We start from the raw sequence: 25,856 nt of genomic DNA on the forward strand, positions 1-25,856 counted from the left end.
TTGATGGCCGGGTGCTTGTACGGGTACTTGGGACGAGCTGCAGGGGGGAAGCGCAGGCAATGACGACAGCGGAGGGAAGAACGGGGAGAAGATGAGGTGAATGAATGCATGTACATCTACGGAGTATACGGATGGCTTCATTAGGGCACGGACTATTGAGGAACTTGGATCTGCAAAGAGGCGGACAAGGACGGGGTTTCTTGGTGGTTGAGAACTTGGAGCTGTTCAGGAACGCGTTCGTTGTATCGTATGGTGTAATACCAACAAGTAAGGTACCGAAGAGGAGGTTGTACGAGTTGGGAAGCGGCCGAGAGAGACAGGAGATGGATGGCACAAGCGAGGGTCGAGATGCAGCTGAAGACGGACCTGGAGACGGACGTGGAGATCAACAAGGACGGGGGGAGCCTGACGCTGTGCGACGACGTTTGCGCAGGGCTCAGTGTCACTTTGTCTAGTCGTTCTGTGATACATCAACGTTCATGTGAAAGTGCAAGTAGCGGTACCTGAACGCCTCGGCCTCGTCGGGAGGCTGAACGAAACAACAAACCACCGTCTGATGCTTGTCTTGTCTGCCGTGCAGTTGTTTTGAAACATGCCAGAACACCACGGGCGTCCAATAGAGGGAGGCGACGAGGGAAAAAACAGCACAGGCAGCCCCCACAATGGACATGGGGGGGCATCCACCTTTTACGAGCCGATGTTGCCAAGCTTGCCTTGTTTGCTGGAGACGTTGTATCGTCAAGACGATTCGATGATATGGGGCGGCTATTTGGTCTTCTTTGTTGGTGGTTTGCGACAATTGAAGAACTGGTGGCTGTACATAAGGTACGTTGGCGTAGGGCATTTCAACGTTGCTGTTGGGTGGTTTGCGGGAACGAATTGCCGCAACCGGGGATTCGGGATGAAAGCAGGAATTCGAGAGGAGGGCTTGTTAGTACTACTACATAAGGTATGTAGTTGGGTGAGGGATGAGACGCCCTTGTTTGGTGACAAAGGAAATGCGAGAACTAAATGTTTATCAACTGCCAATACAAGCCCTCACTCAAGGCAAGGTAGTAATTCGAAAATTACTTACCAATCAAGACGTTGTCCATTCAAAGTCCATGTCGAGAGCGGCTGAAGAAAAAGAAAGGGAAAGAAAAAGGGGGGTGGCAGTGTCAGCATTTGCTGCACCTGTACGGCGCCTTGTTTTTGCATTCGCAGATGCCGATTACAAGCAGTATCAACATTCCATTTGATCCATTGATGCTTCGTAAACACATACAACATACTAGTAGTACTAGTATCTCGGATATTAATCCGTAGATATTGTCTCCAGTGTCGCTCGGGAGCACTTTCAACGGTTATTTTCATCTGCTGTCGTCGCTGCCAAGCAAATTATCAAGAAAGTCTGTGCACTTCTTGCTCAGCCCAATGTACTCATACAAAGCAATCCATCACCTCCAGATCAAATAGTCGGGATATAGTAGCAGCCATAAACCGGCATTCAGCTCTGCCCTCGCCATTATCCCCCCTTTCCCATTCCAGCACTAGTAAACAATAAAACAACAGATAAAGAGCCCAGAATTCGTAACCCTTTTATCCCGTCTTCTCTTTCGATAGGGCAACTACCTTAGTTTCTTCGGGCAATGAGTAAAAAGCACATGTCTCTTTTTCTTTTTGCCTTTGTCGCCCTTCTTTCATCAGGATTAGTAGTACTCGGGCGGGCCACGTTGGCCAATGGCGCCATTTGCTTGGCTGCCTCGTGTTCACCAAGTCAGAAATGGGCAAGGTTGAGTGCTTACTCGTGGCAAACACAGATCGACAGGGATGAAAGGCGTAGTAGTACCTAGTAGTCAGGGGGGGCGGATGGGCTGCTGCTGTGTTGCGTGAGAAGGTAAACTTCAAGCTTGAAGCTTTTTTGACACGATGCCTGCTGGGTACGATGGCTGTTTACGGAGTAATAGATACGTCGCTTTCTTCTATTCTTTCAACTTCACATTCTCAATCATGAGTTCTGCCCCTATGGATCTATCTCTATCCAGGTATGTGAGAGAGAAAGTACCTCTGGCCTATATAAATAAGAAGAAACGCTATCCGCGCAACCAGTCCGTCTAAATGCAACAGCTATAGCAAAAAAAAAAAAAAAAAAAAAAAAAAAAACAGAAATCAAGCCAGCCAGTCTATCCCAGCCCGTACTGTCTTGAAAGTCCCGTAATAGTACAACAAGGGGAAAGAGAAAAAAACAGAAAAGAAATCGCAACGCCTATCAAGCGACCGTAAACGCCGCGCTTCTGCCCTCAAACGCCGTAATCTCGCCGTCAATCGACTTGGCGTCGCCGAAATAGCAGAGCCTGTACTCGCCCGGCGTCGCCCACGCCTCAATCTCCCACGTCACGCTCGCCGAGCTGGTGCCCAGGAGGAGGCTGCTGCGCTTCCACTGGTAGATGAGCCCCCAGTCCGAGTCGTCGCGCGCAACGGTCCACTCCGTCTCGCCGGGGCGGCGGTGTTCGACGGCGGCAAACGTCTGCTCCAGCCGGAGGTTGTTGCGCGGGTTGGCGCCGACAAACGTCGCCGTTACCCGTTCGCCGGGGGTGAATTGGCCTTTGGCAACGTCCGCAATCACGTCGCCGAACTGTTGGTGAGAGTGCGATGGGCTGTCGAACAAGACGCCCGTGTTGAAGCCAAAGGATCGGTCGCTGTTGTCCGGCGGCAAGGGGCCGGTCTCTCGGGAGCCGGGCTCGCCGCGGGGAGCATCGTCCTTTAGAAGATGAAGCAGCGCGTTGGTCCGGTCTATGTAAGCTGCAAGGGTGTGCGGCCCGTAGAGAGTCGAAGCTCCCTCATATCGCTGGATGCTGTACATTCCGCGTATTAGCACTTGTCCTATCATGTCAATTCGTGGAAGTGAGAGTGAGACTTACCCATATTCCTCCTCTGTCGTGATGTAATGGGTATAAGTGTTGCTCGGGCCCCCAAGCACCACAATTGGCTCCCTTCCGCCCAGCTCCTCGGCCAACTGAGTCCTACTGCTCTCTGCAACAGCATCCTTCCACCGCCGGCCAGCCATCGTCGTCGCTTCGCCGGGACTGACGATGATGATGAATTGGCCGACTCGGAAAGTCTGAATGTCCACAATATCCGGCGTCCAGTGATACGGCTTGTGCGTCTTGCCGACGTTGAGAAGAATCGGCTTCGGGGCCTGGCACCGGACCTGCTCCTCGCTGGGCGCTCCGACAAGCCATCGCAAAGCCTTCCAAACGGGCGACGAGTTGGATTCGTCGGACCCCCACTGCGTGATGTCAAAGTGGCCGGGCTCGTCCCAGGTCCCGGCTGCGAAAGAGTAGCCCAGCGCGGCCGAGCACGTGCGTACTGCCGACCCGTTGGGCAGCTGGAACTGGAAGTCGGACATGTCGTGGAAGCGATGGAATGCCCTGACGCCCGACCCCTTGACGTTGGGCGGTTGCTTCTCCATCGAGGCGTATAGTTCCATGGCCGCCTCGTACTGCCTCTTGCCAATCTCGAAGCACGACGAGGCCCCCGAGTCCTTTTCCCGGAAAAAGGGCCCTCTGGCGTGACAGTACTTGGTCATGCCGCTGCTGCTGCAGGAGCTCGTCTTCAAGTCGCATCTCTCGCCGGAGCCGTCGTCGCACCAGCCGCCGAGCGTATTCGGGCTGGCGTCGCCCATGCTGGCCTGAGAGAAGCCGGCGACGAAATCGTCCGTCTCTCCATCCCTGCCCCGGACTCTCTTCTCAAACAGGTCGGCGGCCACGCCCTTGTTGTCTCCCGTGATGAGCGTGTTGTTGGCCAGCATGGATGTGCCGTGGGTAGGGAACCATGTGAGCACGCCAATGTTCTTGCCGTCGGACGCTCTCGAGAACTTGAGCAGGGTCAGATCCTTCTCCACCGAGCCGTCGTCTTCCGCGCTGACGTTGTACTTGGCCCTCTCCTCTGCCGGGTTGGCGAGATAGGCATAGAGGCTCCGGTTGATGTTGGCGCCGTAGACTTTGGTGTTGCCGGCGGTCAGGGAGCCGGGTTCGAGGCTCTCGTGCGCGCGGCGGATGGACAGGAGACAGCCGTCCACGATGGCCTGGTAGCTCTGCTTGTCGAAGCCTTTGCTGGTGATCTGAGGCAGTAGATAGTTGAGCCAGGCGCCGGGCCCGGAGTGAGAGTGGGTTGCCGTGACGGCCAGGTTGTCGTGTCCGTACATGGCATATTCGGGCCCGAGCTCCTCAAGGCCCCTGAGGATGCCGTATCGCACAGCGGTGTCCCCGGCCTGCGTGTCCAAGACAAGGTAGATGAACCTGTCGTCGGGCTGATCCAGGTCGCCCACGATGAAGGCGCGCGAGTAGAGGCGCTGACGCACGCCACTGCCGACCTGGTCGGTGTTTGCGTAGCCCATCATGTTGATCTCGACCACGGGTCCCGTGATGTCTGCCTTGCCCACCCCGATGAGATAGCGGCCATCTCCAGCATCATCGCCAGCCGTTCCATGAGCCTGCGCCCTGCCGTCGCTTTCTAGCCTTGATTGCACCTGTTCCTGATGATGGCCGTCCTGCGGCTGCTGTCGTAGCAGGGCCGCCAGTCTCCTGCCCGCGAGCTCCTCCTGAATCTCCAGCTGGACCTCGTTGCTGTAGATCTCACCAGACACCGTGGCCCATCGAAAGGTGCGAACGACGGCACTGCGGCAGGCAAACAACAAGACGATGATGGTCAACAGCCACTGGACGTAGTGCCGCAAGCCGCGGCGTGGCCCGTATCGCATGCGTGTGCGTGAGCCGCGTGTCTCGTCCCGCACTAGAAGCGGTTCCAGTTCCAGGGGATGCCCCTTTTCCGCAGCCTGCCGTGAAGCCATCGCGGGCTCTCGGGTCGGCTAAAAATGGATGCTGATTCCCGGCTTGCCGCTATATTGTTCCAAAATCCACGATATAACTAATATTGTTTTCCTGAACTGGAGTTGAAGATTCTCTAGGCTGATCAAAAATAGTAGCACAAGGCCAAGAGGCCCAGGGGGGCGGAAACGAAAGTAAACGGGGTTTATATCAAAGACTCTTTACCCCCTTACGTAAGGAAACAAGGAAGCCGTGAAAGGAGCGTGAACATCTGCCGGTGAACCACTTCGTACTACTATCAATGTTCTTTCATTTCTATTGTGTTGAAGTTGTCAATAGCTGCGGCCCATTTTCGTTTGTTTCCGGCTGCCGGGCTGCGGGTTGGAGGATGGAACCGGAGAAGCCGGGGCCAACGGGCAGGACGTGATGTTTTCGTGAGTCTGTGCTTTTTGGGGGGGTTTCTCTTTGGCTCGCTTCGCCGTCGACACACGGTGAATCAGTGTTGGGTGTAGATATCGTGGAGAAACCAAAAGCCACTGAGCGGGTTTTGCGGCCGGATGGGGTTCCTTTTTTTCCAAGTTTCTTGAGGCAATATTTGACATTGGGGGGAAACGTTTTCTGGGGAAGAGTGAGTTGTTTTTAAGGCGCTCCATTGGTCTTATCGCGGAGATGGCAGGGCATCGTCATCGTGGACGGTCTCGTTGCGCTTGAAGTTCTGGAGATAGAGGCACTTGTATGCAAAATCGCATGCGGCCAGGAGAGTTGATGGCAGATTTGCATCTCGCATAATTAATTCCCTGATCCGGCTCGCTAGCCCGAGACAAGAAAAGACAAAGGCGGGAGGGCTTAACGGGGGGGCGAGCCAATGAATGGTTGCCAAACCCGGTCCACGGGATAAAGAGACAAAGAGACGGGCTGCACACGTTTTCGGCGGGTTGGATTGATTTGTATTGGAACCGTGTTGGAAGTGCAGGGACGGACGTGATGATGCATCTTGGAAGGGGTCAGCCGTGAATTGTTCTAGTATTACAATGACGATGGTTTTTGTATGAGGAGGGTCTGGAGTCTATGAACAGCGGCCATGATAGGCTACAGTATAAGGTAGGTAAGGTATCTAGTAGTCCATTGTGTGCGCTCCTTGTAGCATACCGACTGCATCTTCTTCTTCTTCTCTCTTCTCCTGTGTTGCATGTCAATCATTCGCGACTCCTTCTCGAATCCTGCGTCAGTCATCCCCTCGAAATGCAACCCCCTCGGATACCCTCGGAAATTTATCCCAGCAGCACTCATTTGCACTGCTGATGGCGTGACGATGCGGGGGCTGCGCGCACATGCAATCACAGGCACTCCCGCGGCCGGGCTCTCGGCGAAGAAGCAGAGCACAGCTGCAGATGGCGGAGATACGAGATGGCTGCATATCTGTCAATGTTCCCTGTCAGTATGGATTACCCTCAAAGTAGAAGGGCTGACAGACACAGCTTGGCCCTGGCCGCTCTCTGTTTCAATTCCACACGATCAGACATGTGATAGGTCCATGACCACTCGACAGAAGACGCTCGCACAAGCCATCAATCAATCGTCAAGCCAGCAGCAAAAAGCAAAAGCCACGTTCTACAGCGGTCCAACTGGTCGCTGCGTCGGTCGGTTCAACTGTTCTGCCATCCAGCCCAGGCGACAGTGTGGATTCCGTTCCGTTGCCATTAGAAATCGCATCGCCGTTCCGCCCTCTGTCGCCCGCGCCGGCGCCCAATTGGACTCGAGATCTCAAAAGCACACAATCGCCCGCCTCCACCAATCGCCGCACCGTCCACTCACACGGATCGATGACTCTGCGACTTTTTTCCCTCCTACTAATGCAGCTCTGCTCGATCCCTTCGAGGTCCCTTATCTGCGGCGATCAGACCCTGATTCCATAAGCCTTGCGCGATCCTCTCTCTTCATTACATGTACCTGGGGGGTTCCTTCTTCACTTTCCGTCATGGCTATGCGTTGAAAAGCTCGCGATATCCGCCTCCTTCAGATTTTTTTCTCACTTCCCCATCTTCCCCTCCTGGTGCCAATTCGGAAATGGGCTCAGGGTCCAACCTCGAAAGACTCGACAAGTGACACGGCGACACGTCGACGCACGACTAGCTCTCTGGAAAATCCGGGGGAGGCGTCATTGTGTTCGGGGAAACGTGGACTCTGTGCGCATCCAGAGCTGCCTCGCTTTTGACGTGTCCACTGTGCCATTGGGCTGTTGACAGTCACCTGGTTCTCGGGACAGATTTGTGCGCTGGTCTCTGAGGTTCCATTGCCTTTGGCGCTTCCTTTCAGCCGCTGCCACCTGGAATCGGGGGCTTCTCTGTGTCAACAGAGGTTTGTTTACAAAGTCGAAGCAGAGGCATAAAAGCCATCTGCTGCTTCTTGCCCTGCTGCTTCTTATCGACTTGACTCATCAAAACACAACTCACCTCATCGCCGGAAAACAATGATTGATCTACGACACGGCGATCACAGGCCAATCCAGACGAGTGCTGTGATTGTGCTGAGCGCGTCAAAATGCTCGTCAATCCCGCCTCCCTCTCCGCCTACTCCATCAGCCTCCCCGTCGGCCAATGAGATTGGCGACCCCGTCGATGGCTTCAGCCTCGACAAAGACTCTGTTCGAGAGCAGGCCATGATGGATAGGAGACTTCACAGCGGCATCCACGTGCTCAACGTCGAGGCGGCCGCGTTGGCAAACCTCACGAAGCTGTACGAGGTTGACGCGGTTGCCCGGAACGGCTTCAATGCCTCTATCAAGGCCATCACTCGGTTGGCCAAAACCAAGGGCAAGCTGGTCATCATGGGAGTGGGCAAATCCGGCCACATTGGAAAGAAGCTCGTCGCTACGTTTCAGAGCTTGGCCATTCGCTCCGTTTTCCTTCATCCAACCGAAGCCCTACACGGAGATCTGGGCATCGTGGGCCCGGAGGATACACTCTTGTTTATCACTTATTCCGGAAAGACGCAGGAGCTTCTCCTCACATTACCTCACCTGGATGAGCGGCTCCCGACCATTCTCCTCACCTCGCACATGAGACACGAAACCTGCGAGTTTATCAAGCACCGGCCCAGCACGATACTGCTGCCAGCGCCCATCATCGAGCCCGAAAAGGTATCGTTTGGGGTTTCGGCTCCCTCAGCATCGACCACCGTTGCCCTTGCGCTGGGGGATGCGCTGGCACTGACGGCCGCCCACGAGCTTCACGCCTGTGTCTCGACAATGTTTGCCAAAAACCATCCCGGCGGCGCCATTGGTGCTGCGGTGGCGATGGCCGCCCGGGGTCCGACGACCCTGGGTCACATCCTCGTCCCATGGGACGACGTTGACGATGCAAGTGAGCTGAGCAGCGAAGATCTCGCGCTGAGTTTGCTTCGGACAGCGTACAAGTCCAAGACGGGCTGGGTCCGAGTCGGCGACCAGATCGCCGTCCCGAGCAGGATTCGATCCTTGAGTGACGCAGACATGGTGAGACCAATCAAGGACGTCACGGGCCTCGTCGTGTCCCGTCACCAGATGCTGGCCATGTCGTCCGAGACGACGGTCCGCCAGGCGCGGCAGATCTTGCAGGACATGCAGTCGCAGATTGTCGACGAGCAGGACCAGGCAGCGTCCATCATTGCCGTTACCAACAACGGGAGCATCATTGGCGTTTTGGAGGCTGAGCGAGTACTTGAACACCAGGAGGCGTGAAATGCATATTCGAACTTGGCACGTGTTGAGGAAACGAAAGCGATAGGAGACATGATGGGGGCCCGTCTCATTGTGCCACAATGCTCGGTGGTGATTGATCATGTGCCGTTGGGGGACAGCAACAGCACAGCACGCATTGTTCTTCTTGGAAGGGAAACCTTTGTATTGCCATTGTTTTGCGAACGATACCAGGCAAATTGCTACGATACATCTTTAAGCTGCATACATTATCGATTACAGCATGCATATAATATATTGCAATGGGGCATCCAGCTCACGCTATTGAATATGCCAGTCCTTGTGCATTCATGGAGGGTGACTCTGGGATATTAGTGTGTCTACATGGGTCATTTAGGTAGAATACTTGAGCACTCGTTACCTTGAGTGTCCTTGTGCAATTGTTTGCCTCCATGGTTTATCCAATGTCATATGAGAAGCGTGGTCTGTCTATGGAGAAGCTGGGAACCCCATATGTCAATCTCCACGTTGGGAGTCCACCAGAGACAACAACGGTTGCGGAGGTGGAGGAAGAACGCTGGTGGAAATACTGGGGCCCTGAGAGAAACAGAGTTTTGGATATGTTTAATCTTGTGTCCTAGCACCAAGTTTCGTTGTATCTACTTTGATCCATGCTGGTATAAGGGGGGCCTGGTATACCTCTCCAGGGAGTGAGGGGACGCTTCTTTCAGTGCCAAATGAAAATTGGAAGTGAGACGTCGGTGATATCTTTTCAAGATTCAGCATTTCAACTCCGGGTTTGGATATAAACATAAATATTGATTGACAGCTTATAGCCAAGAGCAGGTAAGCTGAAATATTGGCGATTCGAGCGGTTGACTGATCTTGTATCACGACATTGTTGTCTGCACAAACATCACGCCAGCACGCCCCAAGCCTCTTGATTCTGCCTGTAACTGAGATGTTCCCAGCTTAAACACCATCGGCGAACCAAAGTAGAGAAAGACGTCCAGCGTTCGTATCAACCTCAATACCCAGAAGCTGGTGTCCTTATGCACTTCGCCGGATACGGCCTCATGCAGCTGAGATACATAACATGACTGCAACAAAGCAAGGGTAGAGCAAACACCCGCAACCTTGTCCATGGGCCTAGAACGACTACCTAATCCTTCGTATCCTTCCTCGCAGTCTATTTCTGGCTCCTCTATCGGCGAATCAATGCCAAGCATCGGAGCTGACAAGGCTCCCTACATAAAGTCCCTATTTCTCTACTGCTAGTATCTAATACCTACAACTTTTCTGAGACCGTTTGTTTGAGACCTGTTTCTGCGAAGGAAGGGAAGGAGTGTCGCGTGACCGATGACTCGGGCGGTTCACGCGATTGTTCATTTGAACCTGATAATTGATGCTGGTGGATTATTCGCGATTGATCACGCAACTTTCTGCCGGATTCTTTGCATGCAGAGAACAAACGAGAGGGAGAATCGGCTACCTTACCTTACCTATGCAATGGTAGTTGGCCGAACTGTCGGAGCGGCGACGGCGATTGGGAGATCCAACGCCTGGCCACCTGCTTGGATTGGCGCTCCCTCATGTTCAGATAAGTACCAGATACGGAGCCATATTCGAGATAATGAGGTATGTTCTTTTACTTCGGGGATCGGGCTGGTGTGGTACCGAGGGAGGGATGAAATGCTCTACGACCGCAGTCCGACGGACATGCGAAGATGAAGCGATGGAGTTGTTTGTGGTGTGTACAATGGCAAAGCTGAAAAGAATTGATAGACAGCCAAACTGATGATGATGGAGGGTTCCTGTCACCGAAAGACACTATGGATAGCAGAAGCCAAGCCCAGATAGCTGGAGATGGTGTTGCGTCTGCTCCAGAGCTGAAGGCTCAGCCGCAAGCTTCTTCATTCAACCGTCCAATACTGTGAGGACCTGAGACGGCATGGCATGTAAGGTGTGTATGTATGTATGTATGTATTTGTTGTCCGTGGGTGCAGTCTGGCAGTGTGACAGGAGAGAGCATATGTGCAAACTCCCCACTTCAACGTCCTGAAACCGGACGATTTGATCAAGCATTGTTGCTTTTGCGTGATGGCGATACGGGAGTATTCACAAGGCATCAAAGGTACATGTAGGGTTTCCTCTATCGTCTTATCGTCGAGTACAGTACCCTACATGCATACATACATGCATACAGACATGCATGGGAATCTGCAGGCTTGGTGAGATGCGGAAGGAGGGCGGTAAAAGGTGCGTGACATGGATGGCTGTTCTTGTAGCAGTAATGCTACCCTGCCTGCTTTAAGGTAATACCACATGTGTATACATCCCATTATTCCGCTGCTTCGTCGGAGCATCATTACCGCTGCGATGAAGTAGCGGGTTGAAGGTGATGGCAGGTATCTTATCCATCCATGAATGGTACATGTCGTTATCTCTTGGGAGGTCTTGAGCAGCACGGACACGAGGTCATGTCGTCTTATCAAAGGCTGCAGCATCTGATGTAAGGAGGAGTGGTAATACTTTGATCTGCCTTATATACGGACTATGGTATGATGTGATAAGAACACAGGCCATGGCAGTAAGGCGTAGGCAACAGCAGAAAATCTCGTCAAAGGTACTGCAGACAGACCTCGAATACGCACTCTCGCCAAGACCACGTTCCTCTCTTCTCCCTTCGGAAGACGGCAAAGGGTAGCATCTACTATCTTGTGGTACTACCAGCTCGTACGCGAGAAACCCACCTCATAACGAAACCCACTGCAGCGGCTTGCTCCGGCTGAATGCTAGTACTACTATAGTACAGCCAGTAAGACTAGCGGGATTCTAATTGAAAGAGAAAGAGAAAAAAAAAAATCAGGAACGGGGTGAAAAAAAGACCAAACGGACCCCTGTTCGAGGTTCGAGGGAGGATGGAGTCGCACGGGCTTCGGGATGGAGAGGCGGCGGGCCCTTGCAATCTAGATTTACCGCTGGGTGGATCGGAGGGGGGGACTGGGATTGCAGTCTTTGGGTGGGCACGGAAGTGGTGCTTGGTTGCTTTTTCTCTTGACTAGAGACTTCTTTGAATTGGTGATGGGTTTTACGCTTTCTGTAGAGTTTGTCGTGATATGGGCATGTGTGGGATGTATAAGGGTGGAAAAGTAATGGAGAGAAAGGCTATCCAGATGCTGCACTGTCACTTGGAATTCTCATCACGGTGGGATTCGAGCTTACACCACCCAACGCAGAAGAATCAGGGTACAGACAAGAAGAGAGCAGCAAATGAAGAAAAAAAAAAAAAAAAAACTCGAACCACCTGAATGCAACGTTTGAAATTAACCCGAAACCAAGCTTCCCACCCAGCTTCAGCTCGCGAAGAAACCAAGAACCACGACCAACAAAACGCACCGAGAAGCGCATACGAAAAAAAAGTTTCAGGAATACTAATCTCCAATTTGGGTAAATACACACGCGACACCAGTGGCAAAGCCCATTTTAACGGGCCGATCGGGTCCTGCCTATACATGTAGTTCTCCAGCAGGACAGGGAAACATATGAAAGAAAAAGGGTTGGAGCGGAGAATTATCAACAGAAGAAAGGCGTTGGTTCGTTGGAGCTGGGCCGTCTCGGTGAACGGATTGAGAAGAGCTTGGGGCGGGAACGGAGGGCCTGCAGATTTGTTGTGGACCCTGGGTTTTTGCTCGCTTTCTGTTGGTTTCTGTTGATGCTTGTTGATTTTCTCTCCTGTTCCCTGGTTGAATCGGCCGTGTTGTTCAGGGAAGTATGAGGTATGACATATCGGCCTCTTTGCTCGTATTGTGAGGATGCCGAGTCAACAATATGTCGTGATGGTAGCGTGTAAACCAAGAGACAGAAGGCTACTGATGTACGAAATATACGTGCCCAAACAGAACGAGGCTGATACATAGTAGAATGAAGTTTCTGCAGCACCTCAATCCAGGCATTGGTCTGTTGGCTCCAACAGCTGCACCTTGTCAACTTCCCTGCAAGTCGCGAGTCCACTCCTTGACAGCTTCTCGCGCCTTTAGCCGAACTCCGTAAGGCAGCGGCAGCCAAAACCACCACCTTGAACCGCCCCCAACCAATGAGAGGAGCTTCCTACACAAGTCGGCGCGAATACCAATTCAATCTAGACAGCCAGAGACGGCCTCTTCCTCATGGTGATGGCACTACTGGACGAGGCAGAAGCACAAGCGCTATGCTAACTCGCATGCACGTTGCTGCGATTCTGCGCTCTCATTGGTAAGGCCGTGCGATTCCTTTGGCTTCCTTGGTCGGGTTATTTCCATAACAGCCGGCAGGAATATAACCGACTCCGAGTTTGATAGTTAGAGTACTCCGTAGTCAAGGTAGTTTAATTCCATGACTGGGTTGTTGATTGGGCGGCGTACTGAGTACGAGTGTATACGACTATCGCGAGAGAAGACGGTGGACGGCTCTGGACATGCAACGTGAGAGCATGGAAAATTCTCGGCTCCAAGCGAGCAACACCTGGAAGAATACGACAATGTCCCAATTCAATACTACTCCCCGTCACCTTATGTTCGTTAGACTTGCTCGGATCGATCCCTATTTGCCGCGGCAGCAGCGGTGGCACATGTAATAACTTGGTAATGAATCCGTAGCACCAATGGTTCAGGAAGCAGTACTACTATTCCTAATACATCTTCTTGATGACCTTCTCGGATAGAGGGGCCGAGAGATCTCTTGGCCGTCGTCGGTTCATGCTCTTTCATGGAGGGTCTGGAACAGCTAGAGGACTTGGCGCAGCTTGTGCGTGCAACAATGTGCGAGGAGAGAAACAGCCAATTGCGGCGGGAAGATGAAAGAACAAACGACTTGGATGGTGTTTGCTTGGGTTGATAATGTGTGTCAATTCTACACCGGCCTGCAATTGATAGCCAATAATGTCGTAATTTGTGTCGTGCAAGAGTGCCAGAGTATTACTGCAGTAGCTGAGACGCTCTTATCGTGCCTTGTCTCACCGCGCGATGCGATGCTGTCTGTTGGTTGTTGCTCCATGTTTTTAATATGTACTCCGTATTGCACCGCCGATTCGTCATGATAACGTGCTGCTCGGCATATGTAGTTGCCATTCCTTAGCAGCCCAAGTCCCGGGTTCAAGCCAGACAGACGCCTTGGCCAGCCACACATGGCTTGCTTGAACCCAGCAATGTATCAACCGTCAACCACATGCCATGGACGGATCACATGGCTGGCCCTCCAGTGACTAGCAGCCCCCATACCCGACTACTGAGCCCGTGGGTGCCCCGTAGCCGTTGCCCCCACCTCATGCGCCAGCGCCAGAAACACCCCCCAAACGTGCAGCAGCGCCTGGAACCCACCGGGCTGCCACCCTGCAAAGGCCCGGCCAGCGCTAAGGTAGGCACTGTGGTGGGTAGTGGGCACCTTATCTTCAATTTTATCCGTGCAATTTGACCTGGACTCTTTGCCCGGTCGGTTCGCCTCCTTGCCGGCCCAGCTGCTCTCCATCTTTTTTTCTCTTCCAACCAAGGCGTGTCCCTCGTCGATGATATAATCTTGCGAGCCCCGTGCGCGGTCCTGCTCTGCTCGTTGGCTGGCTCTGGATGCCGATCCAACTTCTTGTCTGGCTCTGCTTCTTTACTGCTCCTCCTGCTGCGCCCTGTTTATTCTTGATCTGCTCGGCATTGACGGTTCCTGAGCATCTTCTTCACCCGCGTCTGTCCAGCGCCTGTGCGTCATCGTGGGTACTGCGTGCCTGTGCCTGTACAACCTTGAAGTTGCTGCTGGGTACGGAGTACATGCCTAGTCCGACAACCTTGCCGCACGTGCAGCGTATTCGAGACCTTTCCGCCGTACATGACAAGTGCATTACGAAGTTCACTTCTCATCCGATCGTTATCATCTTCTATACCTTATGCAAAACTCTCTTCTCTTCGCTTCTACACCTTCTCACATCTCTCCTCCGTCGTCGCCCGACCTCATTCGCATCACCCGCGGCTCCGGCTCCGGCTCATTCGCCCTGTCCCGTCTAGCGCAAGCAACCACCTGCAGACGTTGACCTATCGCTCTGATTCTACGCCAACATCTTATCTCCTGCACAGCCCAGCTCTGCTAGGTATCCAGGTCATCCCCGGGCTTTCCTGCTGTCTCATTCCTATCTCATCCGACCGGTATCGCTCTCCTGCAACTACTTTACCTCTGCCTCTGCTACGGTCAATTCTGACCCGAGAAACAATTGACTTCTCGTGTGCTTTCCCCTTCTTTCCGCGACCGCCATCCGGCTGTTCCACAACCTTCGACCGGCATTCAATCTCTTGGCTGCCTCCCACAGTACAAAGTAGACCACACTGGGCAGACGTCTGCGCTTGGCATAAGCTGCACTCCAACTCTCCCATCCGTTGCAATTCTCTTGTAGCCGTGCCGAGAGACCGAATAGGACGATCCGGGAGCTCTCCTTGTCCTCGCCCGTCTTCTCGTTCCTACGTACCAGCTTCCACCGCCGCGGTCGTCTTCGAGAAGCCCAATTGCTCCACCAACATTGCCTCTGCATCCTCCGACGCTGCCGCCACTGACGGATGCTATCATATCGCCAACAGCCGCCCAATTGACCTCGAAGCAGCATCATTGCAAGTAGCAGCTCCTGCGAACCATGAAATACGGCGAACAGCTGGAGCGGGAGTCTGTCCCTGAGTGGAGCTTACGTACGTCCCCTTACGTTGCAGGCTTCACACACTCCAACTGACATCGCAAGCATAGACAACGTCGACTACAACTCCCTGAAGCACGAGATCAAGGTCCACACAACCCGCGACCAAGCCACAGCTCTCACCATCCCCGGCCACCCAGACACTGCCCTCCGCCGATTCGAAGATGCCTTGTACAACGAGCTCTGCCACCAGCACGACCGACTCGACTTGTTCGTCGCCAGCAAGGCCGACGAGGTATCAAGACGACTGGGTATGAATCTGTCGTCACCAGTCCAAGTTTCCTAAGCTCCAATTGCTAACCAGACCTAGATCACATTGCCGCCAGCATCAAGCGGTTTGCCGCCAAGAACCACCACCAATCCGATTTGCCGAGTGTATCCTTGAGAAACCAACGCAAATTCCTCAAGTATGAGCGCGAACTGCTACGGTGCAGGGAAGATACACAAGCTTTGATCCGCTTCGTCAATGCTCAGGTCACTGCATTTCGCAAGATTCTCAAGAAATACAGGGTACGTCATGCTGGAGGCCTCTTTGGTTTCTATACTGCCTTTTCACGGAATACATACGAAGGCAGGTTCCATGACCTTGGCTAACCTCTCAACAGAAGTGGACAGGCTCATCCTCATTAAGCACAAGATTCAATGACGAGGTGCTGAGCAACCCCAAGAGCTTCACCCGACGCAACTTTACCGATCTACAACGACGGCACGACGAGGTCGAACAGATCCTTCGCAATGCTACTCCGGCTTTTAGCGAACCCAGCTCTCCCTCGTCGGTCGATACGCCCGTGGCCCCTTCGACGAGACGCGATTCGAACTCACCGCGCGTCACCTTCGACCCTCTACCGCCATCCTGTCTCTATCCGCAGACCAAGTATTGGAACGAGTACGATGACGGCAGCGAGGCGGGCAGCCCAGAGGACGACTACGCAATCTACGTCGATCCCGACCAGGGCTCGGGTTTCCCTGGCTTGAAGCTTGCCCAGGCCCTCATGTCCTTTCCCTTGGAAAAGGCCAAGGAATGGCTGGGCAAGCCGCGGTCATCCGAGCGACAACCCCTGTTCTCGTCCGGTGACCCTTTCAACCAGGGCTACGGCTCCACGACGGCCGTGCACACCGACTCCGAGGAAGACGAGGAGGCCTACGCCAGCTCCGACAACTTCCCCACACATGGCTATGCCGCGCACTACGCGCTGCCCAGCGTCAACAGCCAGCGTCTGCATCGGTACCGGGAGCGAGTGCTGTTATGGGGGACAATTGGCTGCTTTGGCGCCGCCTTTGTCTTTTTCGGCATTGCCGGGATTCTCATCTCGACGGGCCGGCACAAGCTGCGAGTCGAGGTCGATGCCGGAGCCACGCTTGGAGCCATGGTGAGCCTGTTCTGCGCCTGCTCCGGCCTCGGCATGACGCTGTACCGAGAAGACCGGCTGTCCCTGGCTTACCGCCTGATTGTCTGGGGTACATTCATCGCCACGTGTCTCCTCAACGGCATGCTGCTCATCCTAATCTTGGGGAATGCGCCGTGAAGCTCGCAAAATTGTGTCGTTTCAGCGATTGTTCTTGTTTTCTATTGCGTTTACTCTTATGTGCATGCATCAGACCCGGGGTCTACGGAGTTGGCAGCATCTGATCTTTCTTGTATACTGCGTGTCATTGCTTTAGCGATTGGAGGTTCTTGTTCTTGTTTCTGTATCGTTTCATATTGTAGCTTGAGAGCCGGCGAGTGCCACGGTGAGCGGGCACTCAAGCAAATTGCATGACGGCGCTCTGAATGGGCACATTGCACATACGTAAAGGCATGGGGATGACGATGGACAGCTGCGGGGGAGAAGGCAAATGTGGGCTTGAGCACATTACCAAGAAATCTGTAGATATAGCCCTGAAAAAGCGTCAAAAATTAGGAAAATAAACAATGAAAATCAAGACTGGCGGTCCCTATCAAACGACGATCATGACGCCCTTTTGAGACCCTCTTTTCAAGATTGGGGGAAATCATCGGCGATTGCGTCAGGTCCTGCAAGCATTGGAGTGGAGAATGCGGATGGAGATTCCCGCTCGTGTGTGCCTCTCTTGTGACCTCCTCTTTCTTGGGGCCCCTCGTCTGACGGAAAATTTAGCCAGCCAGTGAGAAGGCGTGGGCTTGACTCTTTGGGAAGTTCTGATGATTGAGAGGTGCCCCGGATGTCGCTGGCTGTGGTGGTTGGTTGTGTGTAATACCTTGGTAGTACTATTCGCAAGGATATGGAGTATGAGTTAAGGCATTGGATTTTGAATTGTCAACTGGGAAAAGCGGAGAGGAACTATTGAGGTTGTAGTATACAGATGGTAAAGTGACTAGCGGAATGAAGAGAAATCGAGAAAGAAGTATGTAATTGCGATGGAGTGAATTGTAGACTGACTGTCTTGAGATTGTAGCAGCGTTCAGAAACTGCAGAGCAAACCAGCCGAAAGCATTGTAGATATGTATCTCATTGCAAAAAGGGCCCGCGACGCAAGGGAAAATCCATAAAGCAAAGAGCAAAAACCGTTCCGTCATACCCAATCCCTCAAAAGTCATCCTCATTTTCGTCCTCCTTGAGATCATCCCAGTAGGGCGAGTCAATATCCATGCCCTCCGTCGTCTGCTGCTCAAAGCCCCTCTGCTTACAGAACGCGGTAATGTGCCTCGCCAGCTCGTCAATCCTTCCCTCACTCTGCTTCGCCAATTTCATCCAGGGTATCGCCCAACTCCCTTTGTCCTCTGAGCCAATCCGCTTTCGGTCGTCCCAGAGTCGCTCGTGGATTCTGTTAATGTCAAGACGGTACGAACTGGTTCCGCTCATGGAGCACGTCTTGCCCCTCCTCGTCTCGCGGGTTGTCAGCACCTCGATTCTGAGCAGTCGACAGTCGACGGCCTTGATGGCCGAAAGTACAGGGCATCCCGGGACGAAGAAGTTCACAAAAGTAAAGTTCGACTCTTGGTCCTCGTTGCCCTGCTGGGAGGTAGGCGTGACGCTGATGATCAATGTTTGGATGTAATCGGACCCCTGCTCCCATCCGATTCCGTCTTTGGCGACCTTTCTGGCAAAGACATTGATGGCCGCAGCCATGCCTGCCTGCGTGCAGGCCGAGTACCTGTTTGCCTCGGCCATGATGGTGATCTTGCGGAACAGGTGCGCATACTTGGCGATGTTGATGTTGCGCTCTTTCTGAGTACGGGCAGGGCACTTTGAGGCACCCTCTTCTTCATAGTCCAAGTCACTGTCGTCGGAGGAGTCATCTACAGGCCACGAGTCGTCCGTGGCTAAGCTGTCAATGGCCGATGCGTCGGACGAGGATGGATCGCGGAGGAGGTACAAGAAGGTGTTTGCCCCGTAGAGCACGGTGCAGGCCTCCTCGTACACGGATTTGCAAACCCTGAGGATGCCAGTCGACAATTGCAGATCTTCCTTCCAGTAGAGTTGTTTCCATCCGCTGTGGACTTGAATGGGCTGCTGGACGGTGAGGATGCTGCGGTAGATTTGCAACCTGATCTCCCTCGGGATACCCATGAAAGTGGGTGGCGTCTTATGAATGATATATTCAGGAATCTCTTCTTCGTCGGATTCGTCTTCTGGGAGTATAAATTCCTGAGACAGAGGAAAGAAGTTCTTGTAGAATCGCTGCCTCTTGGTAGGCATATTCGATTTGGTGCACGCCCGCTTCCTGGGCCTGCCATGATTCTCTTCCTGTTCATCCTCTTGCTCGTCGTCATCTCCAGCCCAGTATGGCTTGTTGGGGAATGCATCGTTATGAGGGCTCGGGACCCAAGGCGCCGGAGCCATGCGCGATACTGGCCGCGGCGGATCGTCTTTGTTCTTTACTTCTTTTCGAAGCTGACGGAGTCTCACGTAGTAGCCTCTGCGGGGGACTGCAGAGTACTCGGTAAAATCTTGGTCTTCTGGGAGTTCGAGTTCCAGTCCGTTGTGAAAGCGAGCATAATCGAGCATGATTTGGCCTCCACGCTGCTTCTGAATTCGTTCTTTTTCTTTTTCTCGTTCGCGTCTTCGTTGGCGTTTAGTCTTTTTTGACAACTTGCCATTCTTGGACTGCTTCTTTTTCTCTTTGCCTCTGCGCGATGTCTTCTTGGCTTCTTTACCCTGTGAGGGCTTGCCTGGGTCCTCGGGAGGAGCCATTGTAGGAGTTGTGGACGAACTTTCAGGAAGAGAAAGACTGAAGGAGGGTAATTGGAGGGAGATGGCTTCACATCGTCAAGTGTTATGGATATGATCGAGAGATTGAAGAAAAGGAATGCAAAAAACTTCTGATGGGAAGAGAAGGAATGAGGAAAGGATGTAAGAGAGAAGATACTTTATACTATTGATCTTTTTCTGCCGAGGAGGTGTGCCTTGGGCATCCAAAGTACATGCAAGATACATCGAGACTTCTCGGGCGGTGTGCAGACTGGGAGCTTGAGCAAGAGCAATCGCTTCCATCTTGTGCGTCCTGAACTGACATCAATCAGTGCGCACACCTTGATGCTTGAACACCATGGAAAACCGAGACTGATCCCCTCCTGTCAGTCCCAATACGCTGGTACAGTCGAGTCTATCCCCTGACAACTGTTTGCATTATAAGCACTATATGTATTACCTGAACTCTTGCTTATATCAATCGTGAGCAGAATACTTCGGCTTGTATAATACACCACGGCAAACCGTCAAGGTGCAATGCTTCACGACTGCTCGGCGCTACATCCCATCAACCTCCAACACGAAGCCATCACCAACTCCTCCCAGAACGACAACCACCTCCCGCGCCAACCCCAACCGTATCCACACAATATCGCAAGCTACCTACCATCAACTCCTCGTCTAAATCTATACTATCTCCAGCGACGTTGGAAGACTTTCAGCCCTGTACTACTCCGTAATCTCCATATCTTCATGCACAAACGGCCCCTGTTCCCCAAAACAGCCCGAAAGTGGAGATGGCACGATTTTTTTTTTCTGACATATCCTCCTCAACCCCAATAAACGGGATATTATCCAGCCACTCACAATGCCCGACTTTGACTCATTCGGCAACTGGGGTCAGCAAGCAGCGAGAACGGGGCCTTTCAACATGAAGCTATCTCTATATGACTAGACTGAGTCACATATGGCCTCTGTATATACTACATGCCCTCTCCCACATCCTCAATTGTCTTATACACCGTATTGAATAGTCAAACCACACACCCATCACACTTCAATCATCGCTAAACTCTCCCACTCTCATCATGCCTCCAACATTTCGCCTCCGTCCAGGAACCGCCTCGGACCTAACCCACGCAGTGCGTCTCTACGACGCCTGTCTCGGATCCGACAAGTTGGCCGCGCTGCTGTTTCCGCGCAAGAACGAAGATCCAGAGTCGTATAAGAAGTATTTGTACAGACTGTACGCGAAGCGGTACTGGTCCGTGGAATGGACATTTACGTTCATCGTCAAGGAGGGAGGTGAAAGTGAGGATGAAGATGACACAGTCGTCGGATTCTCCTGCTGGAAGAGGCCCAGTGCGGACATCACCTTCGGAGAGCGATGGTTTACTCTGTGTATGTTTCATTCCCCCCTTCTTCCCGCATTCTCATCATCCTCCCTTCCTCATACAGATATCCTCCATTATATTCTCCACCCATACAATGAACAACAGTAGAAGAGCATATAACTTACACGTACATCATCAAAAACAAGTCGCCTGGATCGCCCCCCTCGTCCGCACATTCATATCCCTCCAAGACACCCTCCTCGCCCCCCTAAACATCGACCCCCACGCCGCCCACGCCTTCGACCGTGTCTTCCCGCCCATCGAAAAGGCCCTCTTCGCGGACAAGAACCGCGCCGAGTGGTGGTACCTCAGCACCCTGGCCGTGCACCCTTCCGTCCAGGGCATCGGGCTCGGCGCCCTGCTCTTGGGCGAGGGGCTCACCCGGGCGGACGAGTGGCAGCGGCAGAGGCTGCTGCAGCAGGATGAAGACGGGCAGCAGCGCAGGGCTGAGGGCGGAGAGGCCAAGGTAAGGGGCAAGGTCTGGCTCATCGGGCTGAGGGGCACGGATGCGTATTACTCGAGATTTGGTTTTGTCGAAGTGGGAAGGGCGAATGTGGGAGACTTGAGTGAGTGGGATGGCGGCATCGTCATGTTCCGAGAGTGATGGAAAGGAAAAGAGTCACAGGGACACACACACAGAGAGATATATATAGAGAGGGGCGCGTGACTTTCGTGAAGAATGAGACAAGAAAGAAAAGAATCGCATCCTTTTGTGGTACTTTTGTATCTGTTTGTCCTTCTATAACTCGTCCATGAATTTCCGTTCCCTTTATTTTGGTTTCCCTTTCCATCCACTTCCCCCTTCCAACACAATATCCGTGTACGCCCATATTCATCCTCCACAGCAAAGTCATTGTATCCCTGTTTGCTTTTGCCCAAAAGCCACGACTACCATCAGCCTTTCCGGGCAAAACTCAATATTAACCATCATCTAGCGGCCGTTCCTCGTCAAAGCAAGTCCTCCTCTCATATTGATCCATCATCCGTCTTGATTTGGTTCTATGTGTAAAAGAAGAAACAAAGGAACTGTGAGAAACGAATGAAAATAGAAAAGGAAAAGACGTATTAGCGAGAAAGAAGTAGAGGGGAGACCCCGAAAGACAAAATCAAGAAAGCAGAAAGCAGTACGGATGTTGCGCCGACTGTACGCTCGTCCAACACAATTGTCAGATGCGCCTCGCCATGGTGAGTGTAAAGCTCTTCGGTCTTTAAAGAAACCCAGAGCGTAAACTGAGAAAAAGGGGGGGCGAGATAAACAACAAAAGACTCAGCCAAAAGGCAAAGTAGTGCAGCATAGAGCTGAGAGAGAACAAGGTGTGTGCCTCACAGCCCTTGAATGAAAGCATATCGCAAAAGTGGCAGTCCAGGCAAGTCGACTCTTCTTCGCTCTCCTATAGGAGGGTCTGATACGGTGCTAGGCATAGAAGCTCCGACGACTAAGCCTCACGTCCGTCTCTAGCTACCTTTGAAGCGGCATGATCAGCGGGAACCCATGTGTCTCCGTAACGATGAGTTTCGTGCTCGAATCTCTCAACAGGGGTTAGCTTAGCCGGGCCGAGATTGTTGGCAGCTCGTAGACTGTCCAGCTGAGGGCGAGTCACTTGGTCGTAATAGTGATGATGTTGCCGACTGCCCGGTCTCTGGAACCATCCTGAAGCATGAGTAGATTCGGACCAGTGTCCTTGAGAATAGTCACGGTATTCCGGCTCGTTGGTGGAAGAGGTTGCACCTCTGTTGTCGAAGCACGTCAAGCCGAACTGGGGAGCACCACTCGAGCTGATGGGCCGAGGATATTCCAAGGCGGGCTGATTCGTTGGGACGTTATCGCTGTAGGATCGCAAGCGCGGAGCTCGTGGAACAATTGTGCCATCACTGATCAAGGCCCAAGGAATAGCCAAGTTTGAGTCTTGAAAGTTGCTGGTTCCCGCCAAATGAGCGCTGATGGACGGCAGTCTCTGCTGGTTGTAGGGATCTCTGTTTCTCTGAAAAGGGGGCTCGGCGCCCACGCGATAGTGGGTGGAATGCTGCTGCTGTTCGTGGCTGTAGGGGCCATTGAGAGCATAGGGGCGCCGAAAGTCGCTGGAAGAGGGTCCATACATGTGTGCAACAGGTCCCTGAGAGCGGCCAGGGGAGGGCATCTGCATCCTGGGCACTGCAGGCAAGGCTCGTGGCATGACCGACTGCTGATCAAGCGTGGGCAGAGACACGCGGCTGGTTGCGTAGTGGGAAATTGATGGAAGGGTCACTTGAAGCGAAGGGCGGTAGTAGTCAGCTTCAAGAGAGCTGACGCGAACTCGCTTCCTCGAAGGGGTCGCAGATTCAGCAACGTCATATTGGCTGGGGAGCAAGGAGCTCCCTTGGCCCACGACATCTGCAGTGTCGGAGATCCGGCGCTTGTAGACCTTGGCTTCAACTGGAGTGGCGATCATGCTTCCTTGTTTGCGGCTTTTGACCAACTTTGCGATGTTGCCAGCCTCCGGCTCTATAATGTCGGGGAGAAACTCGACTTCAGGGACCTGGCCAAGGGTACCGTTCTCAATCTCCGTGTACAGCTGATCGGCAACTGTGAGCATCTCCTCCGTCGTGTATTCGGTTCCCAGACGCTCAATGATCCAGTCAGGGGCGGCTGAGCCGGTTGTTGTCTCCGGACCGTCGTCATCGCCGCCTCCGTCTCTAGCTCCTGACTCTTTGTCAAGACGACTTTGCTCTCTCTTGCGCAATGCAAACGTCCACATCTTGATGTAGGGTCCGACTCCACGGCGTTGGTTCTCGTCGCTCCATCTCTGGAGTCGGTTGATCTGCATCTTCACGAGGTACATCTGGTTGAGCGGGTACGTCTTGGCGTTGCGATATCGAATTCGTTGATAATGTTTGCGACAGTAGTACACCCAGACTTGCTTGGGGATACGCAGGGTGCAGGCCTTGTTGCGTCCAAAGAGATGCGAAATAGCTTTGCGTAGCTGCGAGCCAGTCTGGCAGTTGTCCACAAACATACATCGAGGCTCTTCGTCAAGAGAAGCCATCGATGGGTTGAGCGATGCCTCTCCCACTATTTCGCAGGCCAGCTGTGCCAGAGGGGTGATGCTGGCGACCTGATCATGAACATGCTCCCGAGATTGTATGACAGCTTCGCAGGCAGGCGCTCCATCAGCAACTGTGTTTGCGTGCCTGTTCTTGGGTGTATGGTGGCCGAACATCCGGTGCTCTGGGTCCATGACTGGATGGACAGGAGCTATGGCTGGTTGGGGTTCTTCGGCCTGGGTCGGCACGTCTTGGACTATAGACTGATCCATAGCAAACTCAACAATTTCTGGCCTGGGATAGCGATCGTTCAAGCTATCTGATGCTGATATCGGAATGCGAGAAGCAAGAACGGAAACAGATGTAGCTCTCTTGTGAGTCTTGGGTCGGGCCGCCAAGTCAGAACTGCATCAGGATCGGTTAGCTTTAGGATCTCGAGAGAAGCGTTGAGCAAGAAACAGACAGACATAGATGACGTGCGGGCAAATGATAAGACGTGTGGTCAGGCTCAAAGGGACATCAGAGGACTATGTGCTGACGGTGGAATGTTGCAGAGTGGATGGTGTTGGAACAGAAAGCCTGAACGTTGGGACCAAGGGGGTTTTAAGCACAAGATTTGGGCAACCGGTAGAAGGAAAACTCGCAGTGATGCAGCACCAGCTGCCCATTAGTCACGCGAGCTACCGAGGCGAGTCTTGACCGTGCTCTTCATCTGTCGGTGGTTTCTGCCAGCTGCCAGCTGGCTGGGGCTCCCATCGGTGATTCACAGACAATGGGTTCATGTGCGGAGCCTCCTCAACAGTGAAGATGCCCCCTACGGTGCTCCAACACCGGCTCAAAGAGACACCACGGAAAAAGCCAGCTCTGAATGATATTGCCAGTCTGCAGGAAGGGGGAAGCTTTTCAAGAAGGGGAATTGCGTCAAGCACACTCGAGTCGAGACGAAAGAAAAACAGGCCAAACTGTGTCCGCTGCGTTGATTTGTTTGCTTGGAACGCTTGGACAAGCAGCCCTCGCACAAGGCTCTGAGAATGGTGCAAAGAAACAGACGTACCGTAAGCCTCCCCAGAAGAACACAGGCTGCTCCGGACTTTGTAGGTTGAGTAAATCATCTTCATGTTTGCGTCGAGCGTAATCTAACAGACTCGTTCGGTTTCGTTTTGCTACTGAACATGGTTCAGTAAACGGAGGAGACGGAGCTTGTGCTGTGATGTCGATATCACATTTCGGGCTCTGGGTTTGTGAGCGCTTGGTATAGATCCTTGGCAGTTCTGGAACGGATATGGTCGAGGAGGAAACACAGCTGACTGATGCCACAGACGATAGCCTTGAATGGCATTCCGACAGTGGCGAGTCCAATGATACGAAACTGCTATTACTGAAAGATAACTTATGTCTCGAAGTCGTCGGCAACTCCCCCGAAAAGCTGCCGTGGCGTTCTTGGGGTGTCGTTCTATAATACACGTCAGAATCCCTGTCGTCAAGCCCCGGCTTCGTTAAGCCATCGTGGAGTCGGATTCTTGTTTCCTATGGGAAGATTGTGTAGGCTCACCGAGTCGCGCTTGTCCGATCCTCATCACTAAGACGTGAGCTGTGAGCTAATGATGCAGAACATGGGCTTCCGAAGTCTTCAAGAACATGACGGCATCTTGATTCGATTCCACCATCAAAGGTGAGGTTCGAACGATGCGTGAAGCGATAGAGGCCTTGTTTGGATGCCAACCTTGGCAACAAAAGAGGAAGGGACTCGAGAAGACTCACCTAGAAAGTCCATCCTTTGCCAAGTGTATCGGCAAATGAGACGTGGCACCAAACACAAAATCTGTCGACGGCTGTGTTATTCGATTGTTCCTTTCCGAGATTATTCTTTCGGCATGCGTTGGCGAAGTCGTAGGGCCTGCGGTGGTCTGAAAGCCCGGCTCCTCGATCCGAGGCCCTGTCACGCTGCCAGCTTCCCACAACCTGAAATGCTGCCCGTTGTATCTATATGAACTCCGATTTGCGTCTGCAACCCAAGGTATTGGCAGGGTCCTGGGAGGGGAGAGTGGTCTGCGACTGCCAGGGTGATCTGATGATACCTCATTGCGTCCTCCACAGGAGCTA

The 25,856-nt window shown here is 53.0% G+C and overlaps 6 protein-coding genes across 6 annotated transcripts; 3 read left to right on the forward strand and 3 right to left on the reverse strand.

Annotated features, from left to right (window-relative positions):
• Positions 1 to 2,248: 2,248 nt before the first annotated feature.
• BBK36DRAFT_1167350 (Neutral/alkaline nonlysosomal ceramidase) lies at positions 2,249 to 4,831 on the reverse strand (the record flags this gene model as incomplete). The annotated part of the gene is made up of 3 exons (XM_024895035.1): positions 2,249 to 2,834; positions 2,901 to 4,443; positions 4,621 to 4,831. The coding sequence occupies 3 exons, from the start codon at positions 4,829 to 4,831 to the stop codon at positions 2,249 to 2,251; spliced, it is 2,340 nt and encodes a 779-aa protein (XP_024751390.1).
• A 2,447-nt stretch (positions 4,832 to 7,278) lies between these two features.
• Positions 7,279 to 8,526, forward strand: BBK36DRAFT_1139579 (SIS domain-containing protein; the record flags this gene model as incomplete). Its single annotated transcript, XM_024893317.1, has 1 exon — positions 7,279 to 8,526. The coding sequence occupies one exon, from the start codon at positions 7,279 to 7,281 to the stop codon at positions 8,524 to 8,526; it is 1,248 nt and encodes a 415-aa protein (XP_024751391.1).
• A 6,604-nt stretch (positions 8,527 to 15,130) lies between these two features.
• On the forward strand, positions 15,131 to 16,713 carry BBK36DRAFT_1115310 (hypothetical protein; the record flags this gene model as incomplete). Its single annotated transcript, XM_024890120.1, has 4 exons — positions 15,131 to 15,182; positions 15,238 to 15,438; positions 15,492 to 15,697; positions 15,793 to 16,713. 4 exons carry the CDS (start codon positions 15,131 to 15,133, stop codon positions 16,711 to 16,713), a joined length of 1,380 nt encoding a protein of 459 aa, XP_024751392.1.
• Positions 16,714 to 17,742: 1,029 nt separating this feature from the next.
• BBK36DRAFT_1094185 (hypothetical protein) lies at positions 17,743 to 19,179 on the reverse strand (the record flags this gene model as incomplete). The annotated part of the gene is made up of 1 exon (XM_024889056.1): positions 17,743 to 19,179. A coding segment is annotated over one exon (1,437 nt), but the record flags the coding sequence as incomplete, so codon positions are not given.
• Positions 19,180 to 20,416: 1,237 nt separating this feature from the next.
• BBK36DRAFT_1194821 (acyl-CoA N-acyltransferase) lies at positions 20,417 to 21,345 on the forward strand. Its single transcript, XM_024896868.1, has 3 exons — positions 20,417 to 20,739; positions 20,879 to 21,125; positions 21,204 to 21,345. Exons 1-3 carry the CDS (start codon positions 20,427 to 20,429, stop codon positions 21,334 to 21,336), a joined length of 693 nt encoding a protein of 230 aa, XP_024751394.1. The 5' UTR covers positions 20,417 to 20,426; the 3' UTR covers positions 21,337 to 21,345.
• An 823-nt stretch (positions 21,346 to 22,168) lies between these two features.
• On the reverse strand, positions 22,169 to 23,755 carry BBK36DRAFT_1114664 (hypothetical protein; the record flags this gene model as incomplete). Its single annotated transcript, XM_024890056.1, has 1 exon — positions 22,169 to 23,755. One exon carries the CDS (start codon positions 23,753 to 23,755, stop codon positions 22,169 to 22,171), a length of 1,587 nt encoding a protein of 528 aa, XP_024751395.1.
• Between the last annotated feature and the right edge of the window lie 2,101 nt (positions 23,756 to 25,856).

The sequence above is a fragment of the Trichoderma citrinoviride genome, assembly GCF_003025115.1.
Source record: "Trichoderma citrinoviride strain TUCIM 6016 unplaced genomic scaffold BBK36scaffold_4, whole genome shotgun sequence".
Taxonomy (NCBI): Eukaryota; Fungi; Ascomycota; class Sordariomycetes; order Hypocreales; family Hypocreaceae; genus Trichoderma; species Trichoderma citrinoviride.